General features: G+C 35.9%; 1 protein-coding gene across 1 annotated transcript; it reads left to right on the forward strand.

Annotated features, from left to right (window-relative positions):
• The first annotated feature begins 11,219 nt into the window (after positions 1–11,219).
• LOC11409301 (putative disease resistance RPP13-like protein 1) lies at positions 11,220–16,155 on the forward strand. Its single transcript, XM_003599425.4, has 3 exons — positions 11,220–15,158; positions 15,591–15,700; positions 15,920–16,155. The coding sequence occupies exon 1, from the start codon at positions 11,362–11,364 to the stop codon at positions 15,118–15,120; it is 3,759 nt and encodes a 1,252-aa protein (XP_003599473.1). The 5' UTR covers positions 11,220–11,361; the 3' UTR covers positions 15,121–15,158; positions 15,591–15,700; positions 15,920–16,155.
• The last annotated feature ends 7,755 nt before the right edge of the window (positions 16,156–23,910 follow it).

Genomic DNA, 23,910 nt, shown 5'->3' on the forward strand with positions numbered 1-23,910 from the left:
TGTTTTTAGTTTTCTTGTATTGTGAAAATGGCTATTGTGGTTGTGCCAGATTGTTTTTCAAAGCTGCGTACATTTTTTTCTCCACATCTTTTTGAAAACAACACATTTCTAAATTAAATTTACAGAAAATTGGTATCGTATGAAAATAATACTCGTAACAGTTGAGATGGATCAAATCATGAAGTAGATGATGATTATAGTGAACTTCAATATTTTGAGATTCTAATTTCGATTGATTTTGTTGTTTCACACTTCGTAATTTTGAAATATTTTAATTAGACCTACAATTTTAGATTCTTCTATGCATTTCTTACTATCTCAATCTTGGTTTGGACTCACACTCATCATATTAGAGATGCTTTACATAGGAATGAAAATACAACATTGATGCATGTACTTAGGGAACATAACATGTGTGCAGATTTTATGGCTAAGGAAGTATCACATGCAAGGTGCTCGGCTCACTGAATCTGCCCTCCGCCTGACATGCAATCTCTCGTCCTAAAGGATAAGCGTAGAACTTAATTTCGTCTTCTCCCCTATTTTTTTTTCTCTTCCTTTTACCTCGTTAGATTGTAACACTACCAAAAAAAAACTTCTATAAATGATTTGGGCTGTATAGTGCGACAATCGAAAGATCAAATTAAATAATATAAGTGAAACATTTTTAAGTAACTCTAAAAGAAGTCAGATCGTCTGCACCCTTTCGTGCAGATGTAAAAAAACAAAATTAAATTAAATTAATATACCATCATCTAAAGGGAACCACAAAATCAACTGACGTTAAATATCCATTTTTGTTCGGATATTTTTCTTAACAAATTTACAGCAACGCAGTTATTTAGAAGTTTAATTTAAATATAAACCATAATTAGAAGGAAACAATGGATGAATGTTCATGTTCGTCTTCTTCCTACTAAGTCTCTTGGTGAAATCTTAAGCATTTAGGAGTCTCAATAAGTTGTTATTAAGCAAATGTGAAGTTTTAAGCAGTTATGCTTAAGAAAATGGAAGTATCTTGGAGTTGTCCTTGAGCAGAAAGTCTTTAGGTAGTGCCTTATAGCAGGAAGTCTTAAGCAGTTGTGCTTAATCAAAAAGTATCTTGTAGTTGTTCTTGAGCATTGAGAAGTCTTTTGGAAGAGTCCTTGAACAATTTGTAATCCAGAGTGATTATAGTGAAATCGCTTGGAAGTGCAAGGGACTGAACTACTCATGTGTTATGGGAGGAAAGAGTATAAAATTTCTTTGTGTATGCTTTCTCTCTCTCTGACTCTTTATCTTTGAGTTCCGTTTTCTACTGCATGCATTCAGACTCCGAGTCAGAATCTATAACATCAGATTCTGACCAGGTTTTTATAAACACTCAGAAAAAGAAACCGTCAAAAAGCCAACACAATTCAACCCTTCTTATTGTATTTTTCTCACCTTCAGTTGGTATCAGAGCACGGTCTGTGTGCTGCCACTTAACCGTGCCATATAAGAAGATCTAGTGAGAAAAATATGTCCTTAGAAAATGTTCCTAGCACTTCAGGGAGAAACCACCATGCAACTGTCTACTATGATTACAACACTTCCAAAGTTGAAAATGACAGCTACTCTAAGAAATCTCAATTTTTCAATGGAAATGCTACTCAGGTTTTTTGGTGGAAGAGTAAAATGTATAGTCACATCATGAGTATTGATGATGAACTATGGGATATTATTGAAGATGGTATTGAGATTGCTGTTGATAAAGAAGGAATGGCACGTGACAGAAATAGTCTTACTGAGGCTGAGAAGAAGATCTACAGAAAGCATCATAGGGTGCGTGGAAGTCTTGTAGAAGCTATACCTTACTCAAAATATGTGAAGATTGTCAACAAATCCTCTGCCAAAACCATCTTTGAATCTCTGTGCTCGACTTATGAGGGAAATCAACAGGTTACGGAAGCTAAGGCTAACCATTTGGTAAACCAGTATAAGCTCTTTAGAATGAGCGAATATGAATACATTAAAACCATGTATTCAAGGTTTCAATTGATTCAATCTGGCCTTCAGGTATTAAAGAAGAGATATACCGTATCTGATCATGTCAAGAAGATTTTGAGAAGTCATCCAACCAGATTCCGGACAAATATAACAGCCATTCATGAAGCCAAAGACTTGGACACGCTGAGACTGGAGGATCTCATAAGCTCTCTCAAAAGTCACGAGATTGAGCTTGTTGGAGATAAATCAGCTGAGAAGTCCAAGCCTCTACCTCTGATAGCCAAGGATAAAACTTCTAAAGTTCTACAGACTGCTGAATCAATAGAAGAATCCTAAGATGAAGATTCTGAAAGTGACTCAGACGTAGTAGAAATTGCACACCTAACCAAAAGGAAATGATCCCTCAAGTAGAAACAACATCTCAAGTAGCTCAGACATCAAGGATCAGAAGAATGGGTCAAGCACAAGGAAAGCTCTATGACAACCTGGGAAGAACTGGATGAAGCAGAAGCCGACAAAAATGAAGAAGAAGCAAATCTAGGATTGGAGGCCTCATTAGCCTCTGATAGTATAATTATATAAACTTATGCCGTTGAAAAAATCGGCTAATTTTCAACCTTGCATCAGAAGTTATTTGGTTCTAATATAATTTGAGGGATACGTGGAGTTATAATTGGTTCTGATAACTTATATTTGATACAATTTATATGGTTTTATACAATTTATATGTGGTATGAACGGTTGTAATATTTTATGAGTCTATTTGGTTCTATACAGTTTATATTTGATAAAACCAACTTAATACTTAATGTTGTATGGGGATTGGTTACATTCTCTTTATTGGTGACGACTTAAATAGGAGCATGGGTGAAGAAGTCATACTATGTGGTATGACTTCGACTTAATATAGGGAGTTTGAGGATTGGGAGTCTCGTAGCAATTTCCTTTTCCTTTCCCTTAGATGGTGTTTTTGGTTTAGAAATCGAGGTATGATTTTTGTTAGCTTGGAGGAAACATCTTTTGGAAATCTCAATGTCTCCGTGCAGTATGGCGATGGTGTCATCTGTTGCATGGAACTTCAGTTTGAGATGGACAGTGGAACATGCAGCTCTCAGCTCCACCAATAATGGTCTCCATATGATGTAATTGTAGAGATAAGAAATCAATCACAAGGAACTGAACTTTCACCGTCTTTCTTGCTCCTCCTTGGCCAAAAGTGATCAGTTACTCCACATAATCCAAGGGTTTTGTTGAGGATCCGTTGAATCCATAGTGTTCGGATCCATAAGGATAGATGTTATTCTCTGTCAATAGGAGAGTCTTGAACATGGTAGAGTACATGATATCACAAGATGTCCTAGTGTTGACCAGAATCACGCGGACATCAAATTTAGACATATACGCCTAGACGGGCAAAGGGATTGCAATTTTAGGAGCTCTGTTAGGCATCTAACTGTTGTAGAAGGCAAGTGTAACGCCCTATTTCTATTAAAGTGGTTGATGACAGTCAGTTATTTGCTATTTTTAGAGTCTTTTTATGATATTTTTGAGTTCACAAGCAAGATTAAGCAGCAAGAAAAGCAAGATAAAGTTGAAGAAGCTGAAAAAAGGCATCGTGTCACGATTTATGAAAAACGTGACACGATTTGGAGCTTTCAAGAAATATGCATTCGACATTGGTGAAAACGTGTCACGATGGCAAAAACGTGACACGATTATGGAAACCCTAATTTCAGTTGTTTGTTAAACAAGGCAGAAAACGTGTCACGATTTACTTAAATCGTGCCACGATTTTAGGAGCAGTTCTTGCCTATTTAAGCTGAAGACTATTCTGAAAACAAGGGTTACGATTTGGAGAGAGCAAAATGCCATTTTGAGACTACAAGACGGCAAGAAGGGCGATTTCTTCACTCTTTTACCAGTTCATGTATGTATTGATTCCTCTAATGATTATGTTATTTGTAAACACCATTATGAGTAGCTAAATCCATTAGAGGTTAGGTCTGAGAAGATTCTTTGTAACCCTAATTGACTCATGTTGCTGTGAAACTCTATTTATTGTGAATGACAATCTAGTTTTTATTCAATTCAATTGTTATTAGTGTTTTTTATATCCTGATCAAATATAAACATGATTTAGTGAGAATGAATGACTACTAACCATAGCTTTATACTTAGACAGAATTGAATTGTTCTAATAAACAGGGTTAATCTAGGAATGGATAATCGTTTGTTAGTGATATTAGGTTAACGTGCTTAAACCTTCAAAGATTATTAGACCACTTAAGGAATTAGGGGCTGTAGTTTGAGAAGAGGGTCTTAAGTCAAAGGATTGATTAGAACTATTTTGTTAACTATTGTGGAACTAGAAAATCATTCATAAGAATAGGTGCAGTATACCAATTAGGGGAACATAGATGATTCGAAAGACTTGATCTCATCTTTCTTCATATTTTCTAACCAAATCTATATTTTCCAACTTAATCTTTATTTTATGTCATTTAATTTTATGCAATCAAATCAAATCTAAACAAAATAATTTATATATCCTAAATATTTACTTTATTGCTAAATTGATATTAACACAGTCCTCGTGGATACGAACTTATTTTATTACTTCGATACATTTTTAGTACACATGCTAAAAATTCTATCAAGTTTTTGGCGCCGCTGCTGGGGACTGTTGAGTCATTTCAATTTGGTAATTTTGTTTTTGTTTAGGATTTCTGTCATTTATATTTTTGTTTATATATTTAAAAAAAAAATGATTTATGCTCTTATTTTTCTTCTCATTGTACCGTGCTACTAAAAAGTTTATCCAAGTTTTGCAGCTATGATAGACAGGTTATACCTCCATGACACAAGAGATTTGTATGTTGAAGTATGAAAAATATATGCTATCTTTGAAGATAGGATATTTGGACAATAAAATCTCGAGATTAAATGAGATATGTGGTCGTTATGAGGCGAATCAACCAGGTGGTAATTGTGAAGAGAAGAAAGAGGTGATCAACATCGATTACAATACTCAACTTCAAAATATTTTAGATGATTTCTTGGTGTCAAATCAAGTTTCATTTGAGAAGTTTGATGGTCAATGTGGTGATCTTGTTGAGAAAGCACATGAGTCTCAGAGGAAGCTGGTTCAGATGGAGACTGAGTGTCACGAGGTTGTTGTGGAAGAAAATCCCAAAGTGAGGAGTGTGGATATTTTTTCGAAGTCTGGATCAACGGAGGTTAAGGAAATAACTCATGTGCAAATGGATGCACGTCCTTCTCTAAGGTGGGAGAGCTTAAATTCCAAAAGATCAACAGTGAGTGCATGAGAGTATCTGATTCTTTATGCCAAATTCATGGAATTCCTACCAAACAGGAGGAAGAAGAAGGGTGATATATTCCTTCTATCATTTTTGCCACCCTAATAGTGGTTGAAGCGTCAAGCTCAATGACGTAAAAGAAAGCGTTTGGTGGGAGGCAACCCATCCTTTTTATTATGTCTTTATTTCACTATTTTATTTCTACTGTTGAGTCAAACAATTTTTCCTTAATTTTGATTTTGGTTTAACTCAGTTGTATCCCCCCTGTGATGTAATTGAACTTGCACTTGTTTATTATTGATGAATTTTCTTGTTTTATTGACTTTTTCCAGTTTAGTAACAAATGTTTGTTCAAGTGGTATTCCAAAATTTCAAAATGAGGAGTGACTTGTGATTGAAAGGCGAACTGTACGACAGTGAAAGATAGGTAGTCACAACTCCCAGAAATCTAAACTGTAAGGTTCATGGCCAAATTTTATTTTTCAATTTACTTCTAAAGAGTGTTCCATGCATTTACATTTCTGGAACTTGCAATTTTTCTCTATTGTCGATTGATCTTTGTTATTAGCACACTGAGGCAAAAATGCTTGGTCCTGTGAGCCTTTTTGAAGCCTACCCTGTTATTATTTGAAATATTATCTTTTTTTAGCCAATTTGAGCCGGTAGGTTTAGATCTTTTTGTTCGGTGACAAACTATACAATAAGCGATAAACTTTTAGGATTTATCCCTTATTGTTTTTCTGAGTTAGGCATTGTAGAATGTTGCTAAATATTAAGTTTGGGGTTGCTATTGGAATTTGCAACCAACTAAGTTTTGGGTGGGGGTACTAGAGAACAAAGAAAAAAAAAAAAAGAACATTCTCATTAAAACAATATGCCAAAATGGTGTATTAAAAAAAAAAGATTAGAATGAAAAAGGGACAAGACATTGAAAAACCGAGTAACTTTAAACTCGATTGTCCCAATTGTTATAAATAATCTCTAGTACCCTTGCAAGAATTGTTGTTCCAAAAGGTGAATGAATGATGAATTGAATTTTGTGCTTAAATTCCGTAGGAATGCCTAACTCAAATTTTGTGTAGCCTACTTATCCAAATATTATCCCATCTTCACCTAAGCCCCGTTATAACCCTTTAAGACCTCAAAGTGTGCATTGACATTGATTTTGATTGACGTTTAGAAACTTTTCAAGCGTATGGTAATATGTAGATTGCATGTCGATTGTGTGTGAACCCTTTCATATTGTTGCGTGGAGTTGTGAATTGGTATGGTTGCTAACAAGTCAAACTAGCTCATCTTTAGCTAGTAAGGTGTTGAACTTTTGGGTACTATCGCTTGATCAGGTAATTGTTATTTTACTGTCGATTGTCAATATTACAAGTAAATTCCTTGAGGACAAGGAACGGTTCAAGTTTGGGGTTGTGATGACAGTCAGTCATTCACTATTTTTAGAGTCTTTTTCATGATATTTTGAGTTCACAAGCAAGTTTAAACAGCAATGAAAACAAAAAAAATAGAAGATTTCGAAGAAAGCAAAATCGTGTCACGATTGTTGAAAACCTGTCACGATTTGAAGCACAGGATTAGGTTCATTCGACATTGATTAAAACGTGTCATGATGGCCATTTCGTGACACGATTTTAGGGACATGTGGCACAAGGAAAGAAATGTAAGCAAGAGAAAATATAATCAAAAAGAGCAAAATAAAAGGTGTCAAGAAGCAATAGAATTAAGAATTCATATAAACTTATGTTTGATCCAAGAGAAGAAAACGTGACTTGCCACCAAGGGAACTAGGTTGGAAGGTTATAAAAGGAGCTGCACAAGAGGATTCAATAACTCACGCTTGGTACAGAGAGAAGCCACGTTTTGGAAGAAAGGAATTAGGCATTCACGCAGCACGAGAGAAAAAGAAAAAGCTTGCACATGGAAACAAAAAAGAACAACATCGATTGAAAGAAAATTAGGAGCTAAGCCGGCAACGACGGAACTTTATTGGTTTATTTTCTTTACTATGTTGTTTAATTCTTTGATTATGTTTAGTTAATTTCCTTTGATTAGGTCTGAGATGATTTCTTGTAACCCTAATTGAACCATGTTGCTGTGAAACTCTATTTATTGTGAATGATAATCTAGTTTTTATTCAATTCAATTGTTCTTAATGCTTTTATATCCCGATCATATATAAACATGATTTAGTGAGAATGAATGACTACTGACCATAGCTTTCTACTTAGACAGAATTGAATTGTTCTAATAAACAGGGTTAGTCTAGGAATGGATAATCGTTTGTTAGTGATATTAGGTTAACGTGTTTAAACCTTCGAAGATTATTAGACCACCTAAGGAATTAGGGGCTGTAGTTTGAGAAGAGGGTTCTAAGTCAAGGGATTGATTAGGACTATTTTGTTAACTATCGTGAAACTAGAAAATCATTCATAAGAATAGGTGCAGTATACCAATTAGGGGAACATAGATGATTCGAAAGACCTAGTCTCATCTCTTATATATATTTTCCAAAACTATCTTTATTTTCTGTTATTTACTTTTATTGCAATCAAACCAATCAACTACCTAGTGGCAATTCAAAAGAACTTTTATACATCTTAAATATTTACTTTATTGCTAAATTGAGATTAACACAGTCCTCGTGGATACAAACTTATTTTATTACTTTGATGCATTTTTAGTACACTTGCTAAAATATCTATCATATATATATATATATATATATATATATATATATATATATATATTTTTAATTTTTAGCTAAATATTATATTATATAAGTCAAATTTTGTAATTTAATCACATGTATATGGTGTTATGTAGTGGCAAAGGTGTGCCCCTTTCATCAAGGGAACTTGAGTTTGACTCCAGCATTGCCCATTTTAGCTTTTATTTTAACTAATAATACTATTAAAAAATGCATAAAACAAGTGTTGAACCAGAGTACCTAAAGTAAAATCCAATCATGTGTACCACTAATCTTTCTTGACAAGATACCACTAATCTATACAATTGTTTTATGAATAATATTGTGAGAAATAATATACAGTTTGACCTGCAAAAAATTGTGCTACATTGATTTTCTGAGGCCAGGTCCGCCCCTGGTCTCTAGTATGATTATTTTTTAGCTGAAGTGACTTAATTTGATGATGTGGCAAAACTGACCATGTTTAATATGCTGACTAATCAAGTACACACTACTAACTACATAATTAAATTATTAATAAAATATCTTTATGAGAAGCTTTTTGCTTTATGGAAACATGTAGGGAATGTGAAGATTTCCTCTTTGGGGAAAGGCTTTTATCATTTTCAATTTTCTTCAATGGATGACATGAAGAAAATTTGGGCTGCAGGTTCGTGGAATCTTAAACCAGGTATTCTTCGACTTTCTAAATGGTCTTCAGATTTCAGCATTCATAATCCTAGTCTGGATTAGATTGTTAGAACTCCCACAGGAAAATTGGAGACCTAAAACATTGTTTGAAATTGCGAATGGGGTGGGAACCCCTCTAGATTTAGACGTTGCGACTAAGAATCGTACTTTTGGTCATTATGCAAGGATCTTGGTTGACATGGATCTTTCAAAAAGATTTTTTGATGAGATTTTGGTTGAATGTGAAGGATTTTCCTTTTACGTTGATATTGCTTATGAATGGGTTCCTGCTTATTGTCGTAATTGTGCAACAATTGGTCACGCCATTGGTCAGTGTAAATGGCTGCATAACAACTAGAAGGCTTCTAGGGAAGTTGCTAAGAAACAAAAAGTTGTAAACAAAACCTCTGAGAAGTGGCAGGATGTAGAGAAGGGTAAGACTTCACCTTCTAATTAATGATGCTCAACAGCCTATTGTTTTGCAATCAACAGGTTGTAGTAAAATTATTGTAGATGAGGACCCTCTTCTAAGTGATATGATAATGTCTAAAGAGATGGGAGCTACCATTCATGTTGAAGATGTCATCAATCTTGTGGAAGAGACTGTTACTGGAACTCTTCTTGTGCAACTTGTACAGGTGGGAGACTCTTTAGCTTATGATTCTCATACGATTGATTAATATAACAGGGACCAACCCTTTCCTGATTTGCGTATAACCGGTCCTTGGTGTGATGCTGTAACCGATATAGATTACTATCAAGATTCCACCACTAGTGATCTTGAGCATGGTTTTGGTTCTGATAGGAGGAAACTTTCTATAGTTGCTCCACCTATTCCTGCTGCGATCCAAAGAGATGGATTTTCTTAGGCAATCATGGGATAATATGGCTGAAGTTGATGTCTCCAATCAACAATTTCAAATGGTTGTCTCAAAGAAAAAGAAGAAGCATCAGAAGCAGCAGGCAGAAGCTAGCAAAGGGACTTATCCTACTAGGCTCAGGGTAAGTACTTCTAAAGGTTTTCAATTGAAGCTTTGATCTCTCTTTCTATGGTTTTTTGCTTTCTTTTAGGGTTTTGGTTTATGTTGTCCCTCTTTTTTGTACTTTATTTTCTTTTTATCTATATATCATTTGGATGTGGCTAAGGAGACCCCTCTGCCTCATCTTTCGCTTAAAAAAAAAAATAGTACTCAATATATTTTGAAATAAGCACACAGTTGGAGGTGATGTGATGATCCGAATTCAAACTTAGAATTTCAAATAAAATATCCTCCATATCAAACCACAAGCTATAACAAGGATGACAATCTCATTATTTTATGTGAGTCAATATGTATTATGCCATGTCTGTTGTAACACGTTATCCAAATCATATGAGTTACCGAAATAAAAGTGTTTTAAAAATTACTCCAAGGTAAAATTACAATAAATACTATTCACAAATTTATCAAATGCATTGCAATTTCGTATTCTCAATAAGTCTCGAGGGTTATATTTTTTTAATTGATTTATTTATTTATTAGCCAACATCAGTATGTAATATAAAAACTACTTAGGTGGTTCTTGTAGCTGGTGAATAATTGTATGAAATATTATATTTGCTCATTGCCGGCCTAACTTCAATGGTTTACAGGAAGCAACATCTTTACTCCTTTATATTATTATATTTGTTCATCATTTTGCTTGTTCCTTAGAATATTTACTATACTATTATAATTATAAGAGTAAATTACACTCCCCTCCCCTCAAAGATGCTTGAATTACACTCCCCTCCCCTCTTAAGTTAAAATATACACTCCCCTCCCCTCTTATTCAAAACATATTAGAAAAAATTTCACTCCCCTCCCCTAAGAGAAGCTTGAATTACATCCCCCTCCCCTCTTATGTTAAAATCTACACTTTACTCCCTCAATATTCTTTTTTATTATTTCTAATAATCTAGCAAAAAATAATAATTTAACACACTTAAAAAAAAATAGTATTGCGGGTCTATTTTAATATAATAAAAAATTGAATACATATTTTTCGCTATTTTTTATTCCCAATTTCATTAACATGTAGTTTTAAACCCTATTATAAAATATGAAACAACCCAAAACAAAATTAAAAATGTGAAAAATTACTAAAATCATTGAAGCATGATTATTTAAAAGTTAATTTTATACTCTAATTTATAAAATCAATAGCAATATATTTAAATTTAATTATCATTGACATTTAAACTATAAAAAAATGAATTAATTTTTCTTAAATGGTGATTCAAAATTAATATACGTACATTATAAGAATATTGATTTATGTTCAAATAGATTATTAATTAAAGTGTAGTGCATATTTAATTATTCAGGGAGGGGTTTGTAATTCAAGCATCTTATATTGAAGGGGAGTATAAATTTTAACATAAAAAAAATATTGAGGGAGTAAAGTGTATATTTTAACTTAAGAGGGGAGGGGAGTGTAATTTAAGCATCTTTGAGGGGAGGGGAGTGTAATTTACTCTAATTATAATGATTGTGCTTAATGTAATAACTTATTCCAACTCTCAATAATTTGTGCTCCATAGTAATCTCAACGAAGTTTCCCTGCATAAAGAGGTACATTACCAAACTTGTTTTCCACCATTGATATAGATTTTCAAGCTACCTTACCTTCGTTAATCAACATTCATCAAAACAACCCCGCTTAGAAAAGATGGCAGCAACTTTGGTTGGAGGTGCATTTCTCTCTGCTTCTGTCCAAACCATGCTTGACCAACTAACTTCAACTGAGTTTCGTGATTTCATCAACAACAAAAAGCTGAATGTCTCACTCTTGAAGCAGTTACAAACAACGCTGCTGGTTCTTCAAGCTGTGCTGGATGATGCTGAGGAGAAGCAGATCAACAACCGTGCTGTCAAACAATGGCTTGATGACTTGAAAGATGCTGTCTTTGATGCGGAGGATTTGCTGAACCAAATTAGTTATGAATCATTGCGATGCAAGGTGGAGAATACACAATCCACAAACAAAACTAGTCAGGTGTGGAGCTTCCTTTCTTCTCCTTTTAACACCTTCTACAGAGAGATCAATTCCCAAATGAAGATCATGTGTAATAGCTTGCAACTTTTTGCACAACATAAAGATATCCTTGGTTTGCAAACTAAAATTGGTAAAGTTTCTCGTAGAACCCCTTCAAGTTCAGTAGTTAATGAATCTGTCATGGTTGGTAGAAATGATGATAAAGAGACAATAATGAACATGTTGCTATCAGAGAGCAGCACTAGGAATAACAATATCGGTGTTGTTGCAATTTTAGGTATGGGAGGTGTCGGTAAAACGACACTTGCACAACTTGTTTACAATGATGAAAAAGTTCAAGAGCACTTTGATCTCAAAGCATGGGCTTGTGTATCTGAGGATTTTGATATTTTAACTGTAACTAAAACTCTTCTTGAATCTGTGACTTCAAGAGCTTGGGAAAACAATAATCTAGATTTTCTTCGAGTTGAACTAAAGAAAACTTTGAGAGACAAAAGATTTTTGTTTGTGTTGGATGACCTATGGAATGACAATTATAATGATTGGGATGAACTTGTAACTCCTTTGATTAATGGAAACAGTGGAAGCAGGGTCGTCATCACAACACGCCAGCAAAAAGTTGCAGAGGTTGCACACACGTATCCTATTCACAAATTAGAAGTTTTATCTAATGAAGATACATGGTCTTTACTCTCAAAGCATGCATTTGGAAGTGAAAACTTTTGTGACAATAAATGCTCAAACCTAGAAGCAATTGGTAGACAGATTGCAAGAAAGTGTGCTGGGTTGCCCATAGCTGCAAAAACACTTGGAGGAGTATTGCGTTCGAAAAGAGATGCCAAAGAATGGACTGAAGTTTTGAACAACAAAATATGGAACTTACCAAATGACAATGTTTTACCTGCATTGCTTCTGAGTTATCAATATCTTCCCTCCCAATTGAAAAGATGTTTTTCATACTGTTCCATTTTTCCAAAGGACTATACACTTGATAGGAAGAAATTGGTTTTGTTGTGGATGGCAGAAGGCTTCATTGATCATTCTCAAGATGGAAAAGCTATGGAAGAAGTAGGTGATGAGTGCTTTTCTGAATTGTTATCTAGATCATTAATTCAGCAACTGTATGATGATTCTGAAGGACAAATATTTGTCATGCATGACCTTGTTAATGATTTAGCTACAATCGTATCTGGAAAAACTTGTTATAGGGTTGAATTTGGTGGTGACGCCCCCAAAAATGTTCGTCATTGCTCATATAATCAAGAAAAGTATGACACTGTCAAAAAGTTTAAGATTTTCTACAAGTTCAAATTCTTGAGAACCTTCCTACCATGTGGCTCTTGGAGGACCTTAAATTACTTATCTAAAAAGTTTGTTGATGATATTTTACCAACATTTGGAAGGTTGCGTGTGTTATCGTTATCAAAATATACAAACATCACAATGCTTCCAGATTCAATTGGCAGTTTGGTGCAGTTGCGCTATCTAGATCTATCTCACACAAAAATCAAAAGCTTGCCTGACATAATATGCAACCTCTGCTATTTGCAAACCTTGATTTTATCATTTTGCTTAACTCTCATTGAATTGCCGGAACATGTCGGAAAGTTGATTAATTTACGTTACCTTGCTATCGATTGCACAGGCATAACAGAGATGCCCAAGCAAATTGTTGAGCTAAAAAATCTTCAAACTTTAGCTGTTTTCATAGTAGGCAAGAAAAGTGTTGGTTTAAGTGTTAGAGAGCTTGCAAGGTTTCCAAAGCTACAGGGGAAGTTATTTATCAAGAACCTGCAGAACGTCATTGATGTTGTGGAGGCATATGATGCTGACTTAAAGAGCAAAGAACATATTGAGGAATTAACGCTACACTGGGGCGATGAAACTGATGACTCGCTTAAAGGGAAAGATGTGCTTGATATGTTGAAACCCCCGGTAAACCTAAACAGATTGAACATTGACATGTATGGTGGGACAAGCTTTCCATGTTGGTTAGGAGATTCTTCATTTTCTAACATGGTGTCACTGTGCATTGAAAATTGTGGATATTGTGTGACACTTCCACCACTAGGACGACTATCTTCTCTCAAGGACCTAACTATAAGAGGTATGTCAATATTGGAGACAATTGGTCCAGAGTTCTATGACATTGTTGGAGGAGGTTCCAATTCTTCATTTCAACCTTTTCCGTCCCTTGAGAATTTATATTTTAATAACATGCCAAATTGGAAGAAATGGCTTCCCTTTCAAGATGGCATATTTCCTTTTCCTTGTCTTAAATCTCTGAAGTTATATAACTGTCCTGAACTGAGGGGAAATTTGCCAAACCATCTTTCTTCCATAGAAAGATTTGTATATAATGGTTGTCGTCGTATTTTGGAATCACCACCTACTCTTGAATGGCCCTCCTCAATAAAAGTTATAGATATTTCGGGAGATTTACATTCTACAGATAATCAATGGCCGTTTGTTGAGAATGATTTGCCTTGTCTACTGCAACGGGTATCGGTACGTTTGTTTGATACAATATTCTCCCTTCCCCAAATGATTTTGAGCAGCACATGTCTTCAATTCTTGAGACTCGATAGCATTCCGTCTTTAACTGCATTTCCAAGGGAAGGTCTACCCACATCTTTGAAGGCACTTTGTATTTGTAATTGCAAGAATTTATCATTCATGCCTTCAGAAACGTGGAGCAACTACACATCTCTTTTGGAGTTGAAATTAAATGGTAGCTGTGGCTCACTTTCCTCCTTCCCATTAAATGGTTTTCCTAAGCTCCAACTGCTTCACATTGAAGGTTGTAGCGGTCTGGAATCCATTTTTATTTCAGAAATTTCTTCCGATCACCCCTCAACCCTCCAAAACCTTGGTGTATATTCCTGTAAGGCCCTTATATCACTACCTCAACGGATGGACACCCTCACCTCTCTTGAATGTTTGAGTCTCCATCAGCTTCCAAAACTAGAGTTTGCACCATGCGAAGGAGTTTTCTTACCTCCCAAATTACAAACCATTTCTATTAAATCTGTGAGAATAACAAAAATGCCGCCATTAATTGAATGGGGTTTCCAAAGCCTTACTTATCTTTCAAAATTGTATATTAAAGATAATGATGATATTGTTAACACCTTGTTGAAGGAGCAATTGCTGCCTGTTTCCTTAATGTTTCTGTCAATAAGTAATCTCTCTGAAATGAAATGCTTAGGTGGAAATGGGCTTCGACACCTCTCCTCTCTGGAAACACTTTCTTTTCACAAATGTCAAAGGCTTGAGTCATTTCCAGAACACAGTCTCCCTTCCTCTCTAAAGATACTGAGCATTTCTAAATGCCCTGTTTTAGAAGAAAGGTATGAAAGTGAGGGAGGCAGGAATTGGTCCGAAATTTCTCATATCCCTGTGATTAAAATAAATGACAAAGTGACAATATGAATAATGGGAATGGAAGGAGGCGTGCCATCTTGTTTCAGGTATGAATTTCTTTTACGTTACTAGTCAAGAATAATTTCTCCATTTTATGATTGTGATTATGTTTTTCAACATTAATAAATAAATGGAACAAGAACAAGTAGATTAACAAGATTCCATGTTAATGATCTTGTTTCTTAGTATTGTCTCAGTTGTTTGAGTGGCAGATATCCCTCATAAGATAATCTCATTTCATTTACAAATTTTTTTATTGAAGAAAATTTACGTGTCTCAATTTTTTTATTTAATATAATTATATAAATTTGAAATACACAAATTTCTTTGGAAAATTAGGCGAAAAAGGTAGATGTACTTTTGTTCCTGTAACTGATTTGGTTTATTCTTATTCCAATGTTGTTGATCTTCCAGCATCTCTTATCTTGAATTAACTATGTCACTAGTAACTTGGTCTTTCTGCCTATATCATGTTACAGATTGAAATGCTCAAGTGACTATTTTCGCTATCATGTGATCCCGTCATATCTTCAGTTTCGCAAACATTATAAAAGAGAAAGGAAGTTCTCAACACAACATTTAGGCAGAGGTACTGTGCTTTTTTCAATTTTCAAAGTTCTAAATAAACTGCTCTAGATTTTATAAAACGTAATAGTACTTGCTGTGTTGTAACATTCATTTTATTACATATTCAGTATAAATAATTTTATTATGTGGTTGTATATCTTTCGCTTCCTCATTAAACTATTCAAGCTCCGCCGCTGCACTTTTCCTTTTCCTGGACTCATACTTGCTTCTTGTTGTGTAGGTTGCTTGCTGATGTTCATCTCAATATTTAGGCATATTGAACTGTGAAAGATCTAATTTGTGAGGTTTCTTTTTTGTTGTAATGAATTACTACCTACACTTAGTTGTAATGAATTTTATTATGGCTTTTCTTATAAACTTTGTATAAATTTGTAATAATTAAGGTTTTATGTAAGACATCAGCTTATAATATAGTTATTCATTATAAGATTTGATTCACAATCGGAAAAAATAGGTCTTCCGATCATGATTTGAATCTTGATTTGATAATCGTGTTATAGAATGTATCTTTTTAAACACCCTGCAGTGTGCAAGTGAATCATTGAGTATTACACTAGACTAGAAAATTATCTGCAATTTAAGAAACGATACAAAAATAATTATTACAAACGAGTGATATTTACATAAAAGAATCAAACAATGGATTATTTTTGTTATTTCTTGAGTCGAAAGCCATCAACTAATTCAGTTCTTTGAGTCATCACATCATCAAATAGATGATCCACCTCCGTGCTTATATCATAAAATATCTTCCCTACCTCGCACAGATTTCTCTGGTATTCCTTGGTTAAATATCATCTTTTACTTCATCACCAGCAACAAGGCGAGCAACAAAATTCTTTTTCTCTTTGATCTCACTAAATCATGGCATTTTCTTCACTAACTTTTTGGTGATTTTGAGATTAAGTGTGGAAACTATAGAACTTTCAAAACCACCAGCAATTTTTCTTAGCTCCATGTATGGCATAGCATCAACATATAAACAAGATAAGAAAACTCCACATACCCAAAATTCAATACTCTTCATTTCCTTTACACCTACCCGAACAAACAACTCCTTACCATAAACAATCTTTCCTTTACCGTCATGTGTGTGAAAAGATTTACCAAAGTTGGAGCTAAAACACCCTACTTGGTGAATTGCTTTCATTTGCTTTCTATCCAAAGAAAGGGATTTCTTATTCTCCACCAAAGTCAAACCATGAGCCAAAGAAAGCCTTGCATGGCAAAGAAGAAATGGAATTCAAAACCACCAACAAACTCATTGGATAATAACGTCCACAAGAAGCTTCACAGAGACCTTATTGATGATAGACAAAAGGCTAGAACATTTTTGAAAGCATGATAACAATAAGATTTCCGACACGGGTTTCATTTCCAATGCTAATTTGTCAATGTGTTTGGAAACACGGGAGGGAAAATCATGTAATGATGAAGATGATAATTCTTCATTAGGTTGAGCAAATTAATATTTTGAGCCACAATACCATTTAATTCACAAAATTCAATTTCATATGTGATTCATAAATTAAAAAGTAATTTTCGTAGAAGACACTAAACTCGTATATAATTTTCGTAGAAGGCACATTGGCTTGGCTTGACCTAGTTGTGTGGTTTGAGGTTGACTGCGCAAAAAGCTATAACAATGTAGGAGTTATTTTCTTTACTAATGATTTTCCTTTTACGTTTTTTACTAATAATTTTCCTGTGACAACCAATTTGGGGGTTTCTGTAACAGGGCTCCTCGTCGTAGCGGTGATTCTTCAGACAGTCATGTTCGTTCCGCAATTCCTGATCTACCATATTTGACAGACCCCATTTTTTCGACGCTGAATGGAATATCAACGCTGTGTTGGATAACAAATCGCGCAAGTTTAAGACTGTTAGCACACTTATCTTAATCTCTTTTCTTTTCTTCTAATTTTTCTGCTTAGAACTATTCTTAAATATGGTTTTGGTTTAATTAGATAATTACCGCACCTAGTCCCAAATCATGTATTACCGCACCTGTATCTGTATCTGTAATTTTTTTTTCTTGCACTAGTCCCAAATCATGAAAATAGGTGAGGTTCTGAAGAAGATAAATGAGGCTGTAAAGGTTGCTGAGAGTGAATTTGGTGATTCTAAACTTGTGCTGGAGATGAAACGAGCTCTGAAACTGCTATCTTCTCATCAAGAGAAACTCAGTTCACTAAATATCAAACTCAAAGACTTGAATATCAAGATTTATGAAGAAAAAAAGGACACTTGTGGTGATTCTTCTTCTTGAATAAGAGTTTTGCAAATTTGTCTACTACCATTGATAATTTAAAGTTAGAACAAAATTTACTCCCTTTGGTTGACAACTAAAATTGAAAGAGTGGTATTGGTTTGTTTGGCTAAGCTACCTGGCAAGTTTATATAGATTAAGGTTGTGTGTGGATTAATTGATTTTAAGAGGTATAAGAGATGAGTTCATGGCTTATGTAGTTATATAGGCATGCTCATGTATAGAATCTTCAAAAAACATAGAAAATTGTCACATTGAAAACATGATAGAAACAAATGGGACATTAACTTGGTGGTGGTCAAATGTGCTTATAGGTTTGTGTTGAGTGAGTCAGGTTTAGACTAAAAACACGTACAATTGGGTCCACTTGGGACATGCCTTGAAGTACAAGGTAGATCAATGAAACTTGTACTGAAAACATAGTAGTACTTTTCTTGATTTTGTTGAACAATCTCAAGTCAGACTTAATCGGTATTGTAACATGCGATGTGTGTGATCCCTGCTAATTAAAACAAGAACAAACAGTACTTTCTGCTTGTTATTATATAGGTTTCCTGCTGATATTCATTACAAGAGTAAGGCACCCAAGAAAGAAACCTTTAACCAAGTTTTGGCCTATTGAACTGTGAAAACTCTAAATTGTGCCCTTTGTTTTTCTTTCTAATAAGTGTTTTTGGTTTACTTTACTGTTGTACAATGTAAATATTACTTTGTATTTTCCCTTTCTATCTTAATTATGTACTGATATGTCTAGTAATGAACAGATAAAGGCAACGTTGGTGTGTGGTGCTCCGGCATGGTGGCTGTGCAGTCTACATGGTGCAGGCACGTTAGCACTCCAACGCTCAAGTTAGTGTAGTAAATGAGGTCGAAAGTGTTAAGGTGTGCAGAAAATGAATCGTACCTTGAGGGCGACGCAGAATAACCCTTATGTAGGAGAAGGAGGTACTAAAAAATTTCGTGAAATGCGGCGCCTCGGCATGGAGCCATTGGAGGACATGTGTACGGTGCAAGAAGTGTGGGGGTGTGCTTCAGTGTGGTGGTGTGCACCGGAACTAGCGTGCTCACTCAGGCTGTAACGTCTTGTTTTGACGGTTTTGGGTCCACGTGTCTTCATGGAATTGGCGCTCTAGCCTGTCCAGAACATGTAGAATCATTTACCTTGTTGCACTTGTCTGTATTCATAACGATGCTTGCAATTTTACATTCGCCAAAGCACATGTTTTGGGTTAATTAAGAACACAACATCAATACTTATTATTGAACGCGTCTTTGTAGTTTTAGCCACAACACATTGAGCAAGTAAATCATCGAGTATTACTACTAATATGACATCATGACTTCAAATTTGTACAATAAGGTGTAGCCTAGTTGTGAGAGTTAACTTAAAATCAGAAATATGGAGTATCGTGCCACGATGGAGAAGCATCGCGCCACGATTGCTGAAGCATGGTTCCTAGGAAGCTACTGGAAATTTCGTGCCACGATGAAGCCGCATCGTGCCACGATGGTCGCGCTGAAGATAAAAATAAAACGTATTTTTCAGTTAGATTTGTTTCAGTTTTTTAAGGGTTTACTTTCCACTATAAAGACAAGTCTTGTATCAGATGATAAAGTGTGTAGAAAAATAGGGTTTAGAAACCAACATACAAACTAGGGTTTATAGAGAATTTCTCTTGGCAACAACACTAGGGTTGGGATTGTTTTGATTCACCTTGAACAAAGCACTATTAGGATTGATTCTCTTGGTCACGGGAAGAGGCTGGGACTTGGGTAGAATTAGGTTTGAAGACTGATTCTTGTAACTCAATATCTCTTTGTAAAGAAACTCATATCATTATAGTGGATCGGAGAGCTGCTCTCTCCCCCAGACTAGGTCATCATTAGACCGAACTGGGTAAACAAATTCTTGTGTTCTTCTTCTTCTTCCTTTTATCTCTTGCTGTTTATTTTTGTTTGGATTATTTGCTACCCGCTTGATTTGATTACTTGGTATTAATTTGTTCCACGCATCAAGTTTTTATTGGTGTGGTTTTCTCAACGAATTCACAACAATTGGCGCCCACCGTGGGGCAAAGGTCAAATCAATAATCAGGTATCATGGGTTCGAAGTGGGATATTGAAAAGTTTACCGGTAGTAACGACTTCAGGTTGTGGAAGGTAAAGATGAGGGCAATTTTAATTCAACAAAAGTGTGTTGAAGCATTGAAGGGAGAAGCACAGATGTCTGCACATCTGACACCTGCTGAGAACACGGAGATGAATGATAAAGCGGTCAGCGCTATCATTCTGTGTCTTGGGGATAAGGTGTTGAGAGAAGTATCAAGGGAGGCTACTGCTGTGTCTATGTGGAATAAACTTGATTCATTATACATGACCAAGTCTTTGGCCCATAGGCAATGTCTGAAACAACAACTCTACTTTTACCGAATGGTGGAGTCAAAACCTATAATCGAGCAACTGACGGAGTTCAATAAGATTATTGATGATTTGGCGAACATAGATGTTAATCTGGAAGACGAGGATAAAGCCTTACACCTACTGTGTGCTTTACCTAGGTCCTTTGAGAATTTCAAGGATACTATGCTTTATGGCAAAGAGGGCACTATCACTTTGGAGGAAGTTCAAGCAGTTTTGAGAACCAAAGAGTTGACCAAGTTCAAAGAGTTGAAGGTTGATGATAGTGGAGAAGGCTTGAATGTCTCAAGGGGGAGAAGTCAGAGCAGAAGAAAAGGGAAAGGCAAGAATTCCAGGTCAAAGTCTAGGTCGAAGGCTGATGGCAATAAAACATAGTACAAATGTTTTATTTGTCACAATCCAGCTCACTTCAAGAAGGATTGTCCGGAGAGAAAGGACAATGGAGGTGGTAATCCTTCCGTTTAGATTGCAAGTAAAGATGAGGGTTATGAGAGTGCTGGAGCACTAACTGTGACAAGTTGGGAACCTGAAAAGGGCTGGGTCTTGGACTCTGGATGCTCTTATCACATTTGTCCAAGAAAGGAGTACTTTGAAACGTTAGAGCTGGAAGAAGGTGGAGTAGTTCGCCTTGGCAATAATAAGGCTTGTAAAATTCAAGGTATTGGCACTATCCGTCTCAAAATGTTTGATGATCGTGATTTCCTTTTGAAGGATGTGAGGTATATTCCTGAACTTAGGAGAAATTTAATATCCATAAGCATGTTTGATGGTCTAGGCTATTGCACTAGAATTGAACGTGGTGTGATGAGAATTTCTCATGGTGCATTGGTTATAGCTAAAGGGTCTAAAATATATGGTTTATATATTTTAGAAGGTTCCATCGTAATAGCTCATGCATCGGTTGCTAGTGTTGACACTCTAGACATAACTAAACTATGGCATTTGAGGTTAGGTCATGTCAGTGAGAGGGGCCGGTTTGGTGGAGCTATCTAAACAAGGTTTGCTAGGGAATGAAAAATTGAACAAGCTAGATTTCTGTGATAACTGCACATTAGGAAAACAACACAAGGTGAAGTTTGGAGTGGGTGTACATAAATCTAGTAGGCCTTTTGAGTATGTTCATTCGGATCTGTGGGGTCCAGCATCAACTAAGACTCATGGGGGAGGTTCATATTTCATGTCTATCATTGATGATTATTCTAGAAGAGTATGGGTTTACATTCTGAAGAATAAAAGTGATGCTTTTGAAAAATTCATGGAATGGGTTATACTTGTAGAAAATCAGATTGGAACTAAACTGAAAGTGTTGAGAACTGACAATGGCCTGGAGTTTGTTTCAAAGTAGTTTAATGAGTTTTGCAGGAAGAAAGGTATAAAGAGGCATAGAACCGTGGCATACACACCTCAACAGAATGGTCTTGCAGAAAGAATGAACAGGACTTTGTTGGAGCGTGTGAGGTGTATGCTGTTGGGAGCTGGATTGTCCAAGAGTTTCTGGGGAGACGCTGTTAGTACTGTAGCATATTTGATTAACAGATGTCCATCAACAGGGATAGATCTCAAGACACCTATGGAGGTTTGGAGTGGGAGACCGGTAGACTACTCTAACTTAAAAGTTTTCAGAGCTTTAGCATTTGCTCATGTCAGACAAGACAAACTTGATGCTAGAGCTGTGAAGTGTATTTTCATGGGTTATCCTGAAGGTGTGAAAGGTTATAGACTGTGGAAGATGGAACCTGGAGGATCAAAATTTATTATAAGCAGGGATGTTACTTTTGATGAGACCCGCATGGGGATGAAGTGCAAAGACCTGGATGCAAGCTCGGAAACGGGGACAGAGAAAATTCAGTTTGAGGTGGAGCCTACCACTGATGAAAGGGAAGAGGAGGATCAGACTCCAGTACCTGATGAGAGTGAAGGGCAAGAGATAATTAATCCTGACTAGCAGCTAGCAAGAGATAGGACGAGGAGACACATTAATCCACCTGATAGATACGGTTATGCTGACCTTATTTGTTATGCTTTGAATGCGGCTGAAGAATTGCAAGACTCGGAACCAAAGAACTTCAGGGAAGCATTAGAAAGCAATAAAAACAATGACTGGCTGAAGGCAATGAATGAGAAAATGCTTTCATTGGAGAAGAACCAGACTTGGAAACTTATTTCATTACCTAAGAATCAAAGGGTAGTGGGAAGCAAGTGGGTGTTTAAAAAGAAAGAAGGTATACCAGGGGTCGAAGCACCAAGGTATAAGGCAAGACTTGCAGCAAAGGGTTTTACTCAGGTGGAAGGGATTGATTACAATGAAATCTTTTCACCGGTGGTAAAACATTGTTCTATAAGGGTACTTATGGCGATTGTTAACATGTATGATCTTGAGTTAGAACAGATGGATGTGAAGACCGCATTTCTACATGGAGAGTTGGAAGAAACTATCTATATGCAGCAACCAGAAGGTTTCGTATAAGACAATACAAAAGTGTGTTTGTTGAAGAAATCTTTGTATGGGTTGAAGCAAAGTCCAAGGCAGTGGTATCGTCGGTTTGATGAGTTCCTAGTAAAGGCTGGTTTTGTGAGAAGCAACTATGATAGTTATGTTTACATGATGAGAAGGAATGAGAAAGTCATTCTCTATCTTCTTCTTTATGTAGATGATATTCTTATGGTAAGTTCTGACATGCAAGAGATTCAGAAGCTCAATAAAAGATTGAATGATGAATTTGAGATGAAGGATCTTGGTAATGCAAAGAAGATACTTGGTATGGATATCATAAGGGACCGGAACAAAGGTGAGTTGTTCTTATCTCAGCAGGGGTACTTGAGGAAAGTGGTGGAGCGGTTCAGAATGAAAGATTCTAAAGTCGTTGGCACTCCTCTTGGTCACCACACAAAGCTATCTATAAAGCAGTGCCCTCAATCCGATGAAGAGAAAAGCAAGATGGAGGGTACTCCCAATGCAAGTGGGGTTGGAAGCATGATGTATGGTATGGTTTGTAGTAGACCGGACTTATCCTACGCAATTAGTGTGATAAGTCGGTTTATGGCAAATCCGAGTCAAGTACACTAGCAAGCTTTGAAGTGGGTTCTGAGATATTTGAATGGATCTTTGAAAGGTGGTCTAAGGTATACAAGGTCACAACCAGGTAGGGATGCTTTGGAGGGATATGTGGATGCGGACTATGCAGGTAACGTAGACACTAGAAAATCTTTGTCAGGTTTTGTGTTTACATTGTTCGGTACAGCGGTAACTTAGAAGGCAAATCAACAATCAGTTGTAACCCTTTCAACAACTCAAGTAGAATACATAGCCCTTGTTGAAGGGGTCAAGGAAGCCATATGGTTGAAATGTATGATTGGAGAAATGGGGATTAGTCAAGGGTGTGTGAAGATACATTGTGATAGCCAAAGTGCCATTCATTTGGAAAATCATCAGGTATATCATGAAAGGACAAAACACATTGACATTCGTTTGCACTTCGTCAGAGACATGATTGAGACTAAGGAGATCATGGTAGAGAAAGTGG

The sequence above is a fragment of the Medicago truncatula genome, chromosome 3 (genome assembly GCF_003473485.1).
Source record: "Medicago truncatula cultivar Jemalong A17 chromosome 3, MtrunA17r5.0-ANR, whole genome shotgun sequence".
In the NCBI taxonomy this organism is placed as follows: domain Eukaryota; kingdom Viridiplantae; phylum Streptophyta; class Magnoliopsida; order Fabales; family Fabaceae; genus Medicago; species Medicago truncatula.

Coding starts and splice junctions, on each gene's coding strand:
- LOC11409301 (XM_003599425.4), top strand. CDS start 11,362: ATGGCAGCAACTTTGGTTGGAGGTGCATTTCTCTCTGCTTCTGTCCAA.